The 11,558-nt window shown below is 33.8% G+C and overlaps 1 protein-coding gene across 1 annotated transcript in view; it reads left to right on the top strand.

The window, feature by feature from the left end:
- Nucleotides 1–11,558, top strand: part of RSRC1 (arginine and serine rich coiled-coil 1) — a 412,534-nt gene that overhangs the window by 103,678 nt on the left and 297,298 nt on the right. The window contains exon 5 of the mRNA XM_059388345.1: nt 10,228–10,401. Coding sequence (XP_059244328.1) covers nt 10,228–10,401 — 174 coding nt within the window. The remainder of the gene's footprint in view (nt 1–10,227; nt 10,402–11,558) is intronic.

Genomic DNA, 11,558 nt, shown 5'->3' with positions numbered 1-11,558 from the left:
GCTTAGCGAAATAAGTCAATCGGAGAAAGACAACTATCATATGATCTCCCTGATATGAGGAAGTGGAGATTCAGCATGGGGGAGTTAAGGGGTTAGGAGAAGAATAAATGAAACAAGATGGGATTGGGAGGGACACAAACCATAAGTGACTCTTAATCTCACAAAACAAACTGAGGGTTGCTGGGGGAGGGGGGTTGGGAGAAGAGGGTGGGGTTATGGACATTGGGGGAGGGTATGCGCTATGGTGAGTGCTGTGAAGTGTGTAAACCTGGCGATTCACAGACCTGTACCCCTGGGGATAAAAATACATTATATGTTTATAAAACATAAAAAATATATTTACATTTAGAGATTTTTCTAGTTGTCTTGATTTTTCTTGCTTAATTTCACTGTAATCAGAGAACATAATCTGAACTTCTTTCTTTTTTTTTTTTTTTAAGGTTTTATTTTTAGGGGTTCCTGGGTGGCTCAGTTGTTAAGCGTCTACCTTCGCTCAGGTCATGATCCCTGGGTCCTGCGATCGAGCCCCACAGCCAGCTCCCTGCTCAGCGGGAAGCCTGCTTCTCCCTCTTCCACTTCCCCTGTTTGTGTTCTCTCTCTCGTTGTGTCTCTGTCAAATAAATAAATAAAATCTTTTAACGAAGAAAATATTTTTAAGTAATGTCTATATTCATATAGTCAAACTCAGAGCCCTGAGATCAAGAGTCACATGCTGTATGGATGAGCCACCAGGCGCACCTGAACACCATTCAGTTTTTGAAATGTATTGAGATTAGCTTTATGGTACATCATAGATTTATTTTAGGAAATATAGCAGACATACCTGTTTAGAATGAATATTTCACAGTCTTGGGATGCAGTTAAATAAGTGAATTTAGCTATTATTTGTTAAAATCTTCTATATCTTAACCTTTTTCCTCCCTTTTAACACTTGATTATTAGTACTGAGAGAACTCACAAACAAATCCTGATTGTAGATTTGCAAGTTCAGAATTGTTTTGTATTCTTTTTGGAGTGAACTTGTCATCGTGAAATGTCTCTATTTCTACAAATATTTCTTATGTTGAAATCTATTGATATTGATGTAATCTCATTGCTTTTCTTTTTTTAGTGCTGCAGTATATTTGTTCTCATACTTTTACTTTCATGCTTTGTTTTATATTTAATGTGTTCATTTTGAAAGCTGTCTGTAATTTGCTTTTTTCAGTCTGACAGCCTTTTTCTTTCAGTTGAGCTATTTAGTCTGTTTATTGGTTACTGTCATATTTGGATTTAAATCTCTCTTCTTTGTTTTCTGTTTGTTCCAATCCATTTACTTTTCCCCCCTTCTTTCTCACCTTCTTTGGTTTAATGTTATTGCATTTTCTTACTAGCTTTTAGCTTACATTCTTTTAATTTACTTTGAGTGCTTAACCTGAAAATTGTAGCATGTTCTGACTTAGCAGAGTCTAACAGTATTCTTTTCTCTTTATTGTAAATATGCAGTAACTTCATCAGGGTATAACTTAAGAGTTGACTATGGTTAGTCCATTTCCCCAGATACACAGTGGACCCTCTTTTAGTTCCAAAAGTGTTCTTGGAACTGAAAGTGAATGTTAATTCTGTTATCTATTTTTTTTTCCTATTTCTGTAGCCTCAGTTAAGTTGGATGTTCATTGTCTACCTCTTCTTTCTAGTACTTTTTTCTGATTGTTTTTGCTACTTTTATTTTTTGGAAGTTTTCTTTTCCTTGAATCTTTATCACTAACACTGTGTCTCTTATTCTATGCTATATTTATTTATTTTTAAAAAGATTTTTATTTATTTATTTGACAGAGAGAGATCACAAGTAGGCAGAAAGTAGGTGGGGGGGGGGAGCAGGCTCCCCACTGAGCAGAGAGCCCGATGTGGGGCTTGATCCCAGGGCCCTGGGATCATGACCTGAGCCGAAGGCAGAGGCTTAACCCACTGAGCCACCCAGGCACCCCTATTCTATGCTATATTTAATGTTGGAATATTATAGTCTCCTCTACTTCATGGGTATTTATGTGGGACATATTTTAATCTAACTTTTTTTTTTTTTTTAAAGTATTGTTGACTCTTGGAGTGGCAATCCACCATGGAGTCAAAAATCCACATATAATTTTTGACTCCCTAACTCCCTAGTAATTTTAACTACTAATATCCTACTGTTGATCAGAAGCCTTACTGTAACATAAACAATTGGTTAGTGCGTGTTTTGTATATACTGTATTCATATAATAAAGTAAGCTAGAGAAAAGAAAATATTAAGAAAATCATAAGGAAAATACATTTACAGTACTGTCCTGCATCTATTGTAAACAATTTGCATATAAGTAGTCTGCACAGTTCAGACTTGTGTTCAAGACTCAACTATAGTTGCTTTGTATGGATGTTGATTCCTTTTGTTGTTGTTTTTCATGATAATGTGCAGAATTTTCCTGGATCAGTAGTAATAGGCAATTCTGTGAATGGACTAAAGGTTTTAGGTGACTTACAAGGTTTCCTGAGTGGCACTGTACATTATTAATACAGTGAAATGGAATTTATCTAATAAATAGGGAACTTTATGGGTAAAATTAAGTTTGTTTTCAGATCCTTCCATGACATCTTATTTTACGGAGCCCTGAGCCACCAGTGGACATTTCCCTTTTCATAGTATATTTCTTTCTGGAGTGTACATCCTTTAAAAAAAATTCCCCTTGTGGTTATGGTTTTAGTTAGATTTCAGTTGGGTGTGAAAGTAGATGTCCATGCTCAAAATGTCATCCTGACATGGAATTCATGTTAATTTATTCAATGTATAATTTTAAAATTTAATTTAAGGATAGTTTTACTTTATGGTAAATATAGTCTTTATTTACAGAACTCTACTTAAGAGACTACTTGAAGTATTGTAGGTATTTTTTTGAAAGATAAAATATTAGGATATTTGTTTTGATTACATGTGTTTAGAACTTATTAGCCAATTAAGAAACTTGACATATTGGTTTTTGAGGGCAGTAATTCATTTTATGTAGGTATGTTATGGTGATTGTTCTATTCTGTAGATATTGAAAGCATTTATCTGGTATAATAGGACATCTTGCTGTCCATTTATTGCTTATATATTGTGTGTTCTAGAGTGCCACATATTTTATCAAATGTTTCTTTGCTTTATAATATATCTCCATTTTGGTTATGGTACTCTAGAGACTTCTAGAGTGATTTATCACAAGCGCATTTATTTAAGGAATAAGGGACAAATAACATCTTAAATTTTAGTGTAGTTTCTTTAACTTTTTTGTTTGGTCAGGGCAGGAAATCTCTTTACTGTGTTCTGTTACTTTCTTCTTGATGGGCAATCCTTAATATACACAGTTTAAGTTACTTAATAAAGTAAATGGAATTGTTCATATGTCTAAGATATGCATTTTACTCAAAATTACATAAAGTAATTCTCATAACAACTAAAAAGTTAGCAGCTTAATTTACTTTAAATCTTTGATTTTGTGGTTTTTTTAAACAGCCTTTAATAATATTATTTTGCCTGTGTTTTGGACTTATCTTTTCCCCATGTATTCTCTCTGGATTCATTTTTTGCTTGTAGCCTATAAGCAAAATTAAGAGGTCTTATTTTCACATATGGTGAATAATGAGCAAGGTGTTTTGGAGAATGGCAGTCATAGGTTTTCTACAATGGAATCTTTGTGCTAGGGATAACCATGAGATGAATTGGGAGATAATTGTGTGTTTTTTATGAATTGGGGATTTTGGGAGGACTAGAGATTTGGAAAGTAAGTGCTATGGGAGAGTGGGCAGATAGTAGTTGGTAGAAGGCCTCCAATTGTAATATCTGGCTTTGCTGTGATGGTGATGGAATAATCCTACTTTCTGGATTTTCTGGGACAGTGCCAATTTAGGCCTGTTGTCTTTATGTTACTCTGCCTGTCTTAACTCTCAAAAACATCCCCTTTTATTCTTCAGAGACACGTATGATAGGTGATGTGATTTTCTTGTTAATAGAAAATCTAGGAAGATCATGTATTTGGCTGCTGTGGGTTTCCTGTGGAGAAAACATGGATTGTTGGCCAAGGTTATTGTTACTTACCTTCCTTTAAAAAAGAAGTATCTTGAGACTTGAGTAATCCTTATACCAGCTTTAGGATTTTAAAGGTCTATCAAAATCAAAATGCTGCTCTTTACTGGATTAGCTATAGCATGAGGGAAACATACTTAGTATGCTCCCAATTCAGATTTTACTCATTCTTTCATATTAGCACATCCCTCAGTTATGTCTTCGTTGGTACCTGCCTGCTTCTAAATCACTTGTCTGCTATCTCACAATTCAGTTAGGTAACCCTGAAAGGTAGTTATTATTCCCCTTTTCTGGATAAGGAAACAGATGCCCAGAGAGGAAATAATTTGTTTGAGGACACCACTATATAAGAAATCCTTTATTTTTTTAAAATTAATCTTGTATAACTTTGGGTGTATTAATAACAGATCCATCTGTTTTTTAAGATACAGTAAAAAATAAAACATGATTTTTACCCAAATCCACCACATTTGTAATCCACAAATGGTTGCACATTTTTGTCAAACTGCATTTTTTGGCAAAAAGGCAAACCACCAAGAAATGAGCTTACATTAAAGATTCATTAAAAAAGAGAAACTTAGTTTTGTTGTTAGAGTTTAAACTTAACTCATCTTTTGTACTCTGCATTTTCACTAGTTAAATAAAAACTAATTACAAGAATCATATTTTGGTCCTGAACAATGTAGAACCAAGTTAAAATAATATACTCTATGTATATGTATAAAATATATATGTATAGTGGCTGAGGCAATAGCAAAAAGGGCCCTCTCCATTTTTAATATTATTACTTTCTTCTACTAGAAAACTTTAAATTGTATATCATTATTGTTCAAAGATTTTAGAATAATCTGCTAAAATTCCTGTATATTAACATATAATAAAAAATTAATTAGAAATGAATTAACTAAATTGTCAGGATAAATTAAAACTTTATGTGCAAAGATGTCCTGTGTCAAAATTAAGAGAGGGAGCAATCAAACTTAAAGAGAAAATGATAGAAATTTAATTTTTATAAATTAGGATATTAAACCCATGTTTTTATCATAGTAAGAAATATTGTAATTTCTCAAAATCATATATTAAAAACTGTGTGTCCTTACTGGATAATACTGCTCTTCATTCACTGAATAAACTTGTTAAGGATAAAAGGAGATAGGCATTACTATCATTGCAACCCATGTAATTCTTTTCAAGACCTACATATGTCCTAAATACCCAGGTCTTATTTATGCAATCTCTTTATCATCTTTTGGGAGAGTAGTTTGTGTTTGCTCTTTCTTTTTTGCTTGTTTAGTCTAGCTAGGGATTTATCAAATATGTTGGTATTCTCAGAGAACCAGATTTTGGCTTTTTTTCATTATTGCTTTCTAGTCTATTGATTTTTATTCTTTAATGTTTCCTTCCTTCTACCTACTTTGGGTTTACTTTTTGCTCTTCTTTTTCTAGCATCGTAAGATAAAAAGTTATTTGATTTTAGACCTTTCTTTTTTAATATAAATATTTACAGCTGTAAGATTAACTCTAAATATTGCTTTTAGCTCATCTTACAAATTTTCCTATGTTGTATTTTCACTGTCATTCAGTTCAAAATATTTTCTAATTTTTCTTGTGATTTCTAATGAATTATTTAGAAGAATATTTAATTTCTCTGTATTTTTCTAGATATTTTATTGTTATTAAGCTCTAGTTTAATTCTCTTATGGTCAGATAAATATTTCATATGATTTCTACTTATAAATTGATCCTTGAGTCATGATGAAGTATCCCTTTTTTTTTTTTGGTGATACTTTTAGTTTCTTAAGTCTAATTTATCTGATACTAGTATATTCATTTACCCTTCCTGTGCTTACTATTTGCATGATATATTTATTTTTAACCTGTGTCTGTATATTTACTTTCAACCTGTGTCTGTATATTTAAAGTAAATATCTTGTAGATAGCATGTAGTTGTGTGTTGGCTTTTGATTCATTTGGACAAGCATTTTTTTTTTTTTTTTTTTTTTAAAGAGAGAAAGTAAAAGGATGGCAGGGCAGAGGGAGAGGGAGAGAGAATCTTAAGCAGGCTGCACTCCCAGCACAAAGTCCAACTCGGAGCTCATCTCATGAACCTGAGATCATGACCTGAGCAGAAATCAAGAGACAGATACCTAACCAACTAAGCCACCCAGGCACCCCAGGACAAGCTCTTTTTTTTTTCTTTTTTAAAAAAGATTATTTATTTATTTATTTGACAGAGATCACAAGTAGGCAGAGAGGCAGGCAGAGAGAGAGAGGAGGAAACAGGCTCCCTGCTGAGCAGAAAGCCGGATGCAGGCCTCTATCTCAGGACCCTGGGATCGGGACCTGAGCCGAAGGCAGAGGCTTTAACCCACTGAGGCACCCAGGTGTCCGGACAAGCTCTTTTTAATTGAAGTATTAATTCTGTTAATATAGAAGATATTTATTGATATATTTGGATTTAAGTCTACCATCTGATATATATCTATTTTATGTATTTTATATGTATACTTCAATGTATTTTGTTTTATGTATTTTATATACACATAATATTTTCTATAATACTTATTTTATTTTAAATTTTTATGTTTATCCCTCTGATTTTTTTTTATACTTCTTTTCCAGCCTCCTTTCAGATTAATGAATATTTTTTTTTATTTTTTATTTTATTTTATTTTTATTTTTTTTAAAGATTTTATTCATTTATTTGACAGACAGAAATCACAAGTAGGCAGAGAGGCAGGCAGAGAGAGAGGAGGAAGCAGGCTCCCTGCTGAGCAGAGAGCCCGATGCGGGGCTCGATCCCAGAACCCTGGGATCATGACCTGAGCCGAAGGCAGCGGCTCAACCCACTGAGCCACCCAGGCGCCCCATTAAGAATTCTTATTTAACTTATTATGCTTTGGCTTTTTGGCTATACATATTTGCATTTCTTCTCTTCTGTTTTTTTCTCTGAGTGGCTGCTCCTTAACATTTCAGTGTACTTAGAGTTACTATTTCACCATTCATGTGAAGTGTAGAAACCTTACAACTGTACAGGTGTCCATTTCCATGCCATGTAGTTCATTTTATAGAGAGTATATCTATTATATCTATCTTCATTATAAACTCTGCAGTGAAACATTTTTTCCTTTAAGCCTGCATACACACACACATACACACACATATTTTTTAAGTAGGCTCCATGCCTGATGTGGAGCCCAATGCAGGGCTTGAATTCAGGACCCTGAGATCAAGACCTGAAGTGAGATTGAGAGTCACACACGTAATTACTGAGCCACCCAGGCACCCAAGCACATACATGTATTTTAAATAAACTAAGGGAAGTAGTTTTTTTTTTTAATGTTTTCCCCATAGATTTACCATTTCTAGTGGTCTTCATTGTTTCCTAAAGATCCCAAGTTTTCATCTGTCATCATTTTCTTCAGTCTGAAGTACTTAGTTTAGAACTTAATGTAATACAGATTTACTATTGAGGATTATGGGTTATTCTTCCCTTTATCTTAAAAATGTCTTTATTTTACTTTCATTTTTTGAGAGAGATTTTTGCTAAATATTAAGTTCTGGGGTGATTGTTTTTTCTTTCACAATCTTAAGAACTACTGTCTTCTGATCTCCACTCTATCTGCGGAGAAGCCAGCAGTAATGGATATCATTGCTCTCCTCCCTGATTGTAATGTGTCAGATTTTTTCTGAATGCTTTCATGGTTTCTCTTTACTTTTAGTTTTTATCAATTTCATCAATAGTCATGGTTCTCCTTATTTATCTTGGCATTCACTAAACTTCCAGGATCTGAAAATCTGTCTGTCACTAAATTGGGGGAAATTTTGGCCCCCACAAAAAAAATTGTTTTCTGTCTTACTGTGTTTTCTGCTTCTGGGTTTAAATAAACATGTTAGACATTTGGATATTGTCACAGAGATCCTGGGGGATCTGTTTTTATTATTGACAGTCTTTTTTCCTCTTAGTTCTTTGGATTGGGTAATCTTGATTGATTTATTTTCAAGTATACAAATTCCTCTGTTGTTACTAATCTCATTAGTGATTAATAGACTTTAATCTCATTCAGGATAATTTAAATTTCAATTATTGTATTTTTTAGTTACAGAATTTCTGTTCTTTTCATTTTCTAGTTTTTCTACTGAGATTAATTGGTATTTGTTGCAAGCATCGTTATACTTTTAAAAAATCCTTATGCTAACTCTAAGATTTAGCTTATCTCAAGGTTAATCTCCATTGACTGTCTTTTCTCTTGAGTTAGATCACATTTTTCATGCTTTGTTTTATTACCTAGTAATTTTGGATTTTATCCTGGACATGATGAATGTCACATTTTTTAATATGCTGCATTCTGTTATATTCCACTGAAGAATATTGATATTGTTTATTTACTTATTTGTTTTAGCAGAATATTAAGTTAGTTGATTAAAATTATAAAAATCCTGTCTATTCAGGAACATTGGGTGTTTTCAGTTCTTTTATCCTTAGCTGTCTGGAGTTTTCCCCTCCTATGTGTGATACAGAGTTCAGCCCCGGATTTCAGTAGTGTTTACATCTAGAATTTTTGGCTTCCTCTTCTTACTCTCTTTTTGGATTCCCCTTTTATTTTCCATTTGCAGTGGTTGTTCTGAGTCTTTCTTCTGGTTTTGTTGTTGTTGTTTGTTTGTTTTGGTGTTGTTTGGTTGTTTTTTTTGTTTTGTTTTGTTTTGTTTTGTTTTTAAGGACAGAAATCCTGAAGTTTTCTGTTGGGAGCTTTAGCTGCCCTGCATGGCCCAGACTTAGTCTCACCTTCAGAAAAGAGGCTGACATAAAATGAGAAACTTTCTTATTGCTCTGTTCTTTTCCCAGGTGTTGGCCCCCTATAGGAGTCTGCCTTCCTTTGGTCAAGTTTCCAGTAGTGCCTTTAGATAGTTGCTTTTTTTTTTTTTTAATTTTTTATTTTTTATACACATATATTTTTATCTCCAAGGGTACAGGTCTGTGAATCGCCAGGTTTACACACTTCACAGCACTCACCAAAGCACATACCCTCCCCAATTCCATAACCCCACCCACCTTCTCCCGTCCCCCCTCCTCCCAGCAACCCTCAGTTTGTTTTGTAAGATTAAGAGTCACTTATGGTTTGTCTCCCTCCCAATCCCATCTTGTTTCATTGATTCTTCTCCTACCCACTTAAGCCTCCATGTTGCATCACCACTTCCTCATATCAGGGAGATCATATGATAGTTGTCTTTCTCTGCTTGACTTATTTTGCTAAGCATGATGCGCTCTAGTTCTATCCATGTTGTCGCAAATGGCAAGATTTCATTTCTTTTGATGGCTGCATAGTATTCCATTGTGTATATATACCACATCTTCTTGATCCATTCATCTGTTGATGGACATCTAGGTTCTTTCCATAGTTTGGCTATTGTGGACATTGCTGCTATAAACATTCGGGCGCACGTGCTCCTTTGGATCACTACGTTAGTATCTTTAGGGTAAATACCCAATAGTGCAATTGCTGGGTCATAGGGCAGTTCTATTTTCAACATTTTGAGGAACCCCCATGCTGTTTTCCAGAGTGGTTGCACCAGCTTGCATTCCCACCAACAGTGTAGGAGGGTTTCTTTCTTACAGTTATCTATAAGATAACCAGTCTGATAGAGGCTTCCTTCTAGTACTGTAAGCAGGACTTGAAATATTTACTTTTTAAAAAACCATAGTATATCCTACCTCATACTGTCATTTAATACAAAGACTAGCTGGATAAGGGTAGAGGAGAGGAATAATTTTATTGTAGCAGATATAAGAAAAGAAGTTGAATAGATATGGAAGCTGAGAGTATAGAGATAGGGAAGATACTATTTTTGGAAATTAACTTAGGTACATTTAGATTTGTTATTTTATTTGGGGAGACTTGAATAATCAAGACTCGATTTGAACCTATAAGACTTATACTTGCAGACATTTTTTGACTAAACCTTAATTTCCTCTAAAGTTGACAACATATTTATTCATAAAAAGCCCTATACAGATGTATTTCACACAATTATTAAGTTACCAAATCTATAATTAAAAACTAAATCCTTTTACATTGTTTCTAAGAATATTTGCATTTCATAATACAAAATATACACTAAATCAATGTAATAAAATCTGCTTAATATAGATCCAGATCAAGACCTCGTCCACGGTCTCACAGTCGAAGCAGTGAAAGGTCCAGTCACCGAAGAACCCGTAGTCGATCTCGGGATAGAGAACGACGTAAAGGCAGAGAAAAGGAGAAAAGAGAAAAGGAGAAGGATAAATGCAAGGATAAGGAATTACACAACATCAAACGGGGGTGAGTTGAAACAAATCTTAAGTAGCAATGCCTCAGTGATTCCATGGCAATATTCAAACTGAATTTTCATTCTCTGAGATTTTTGTTAGATTGGCAAAAGAGGAAAATACAGTAGATAAATAAGAAAGGATAAATCAAAATGGTTATCTCAGATTTTTACGTGCTTCCTTGATTCCTGTTTTCATTTAAGACATTTAACAAACTTTAGAAACACAAAATAAATGGCACTATCAAAGCTTTGTATGTCAATAAAGGAAAAGTCACATAATTCTTTAGGAAAGTTTCACAGTCAATTTCCTTATCATGAATATGATTTTAAAATTTAAAGACTAGTTCATGATTTAAAATGTCTATTAATTTATTGTAAAACTGTTAGGGGAAAAGGGTAAAGGTGAAAGGTAAGGAACCATGTGATTTACTACTGGTTAGGCCTCTTTCTATATAGAATGAGAATTGACCAGTGTTAAGGGTGTGTTTGTGTGTCTGTTAGAGTTAACATATATGTGTGTGAGACCCAGAATTTATTTTTTCTGAAATCGATATTATTGAAACAGTCTAACTTTGTCCAGTGGGAGATTGAAATCCATTTATAACTATTTCTTATGTTAGAAAATGTTAAAATGAAACAAAATTTTGCTTTGTAGTTTGAATTATGGCTTCTTGTTTGTTTTATCCAAAACTGACATTGGGCCCTTTTATTATATGAAGTAGAACATCTTAGAATTTATCCCCCTTTGTGAGTCTTTTGAACACTCCTTATATACTCACTTTAATACTTCAGTAGAAAAGTGTTTCTCTGTCAAAAAGCTGTTGAGTAACTTGATTAGGTAATATCCATGGGTTTAGTGGAATGGCCATAGTATAGAATGGTGTTATTTCAGAATATTCTCCCTTCTGGTTAGTGCCAAGGACATCCAGTAGTAGCTTAAACCAGAGATAGCAGACTTCTTTGTAAAGGGCTAGATAGCAAATAATTTAGGCTTGCTAGGCCATATGTCTCTGTTGCAACTATTGAACACCAAGGCAGCCATAGATAATGTTAAAGGACTGATATGGCTGTATCACAATAAAACTTTATTTACAAAATGAGCAAGTGGCAGATTTGGCCCACAGGTTGTAGTTTGGCAGCTTCTGGCTTAAATCTTGAGCATATTTTT

The sequence above is a fragment of the Mustela nigripes genome, chromosome 2, assembly GCF_022355385.1.
Source record: "Mustela nigripes isolate SB6536 chromosome 2, MUSNIG.SB6536, whole genome shotgun sequence".
Classification (NCBI taxonomy): domain Eukaryota; kingdom Metazoa; phylum Chordata; class Mammalia; order Carnivora; family Mustelidae; genus Mustela; species Mustela nigripes.
Note: the sequence above shows the minus strand (reverse complement) of the source record. Positions and strands in the feature narration are given on the sequence as shown.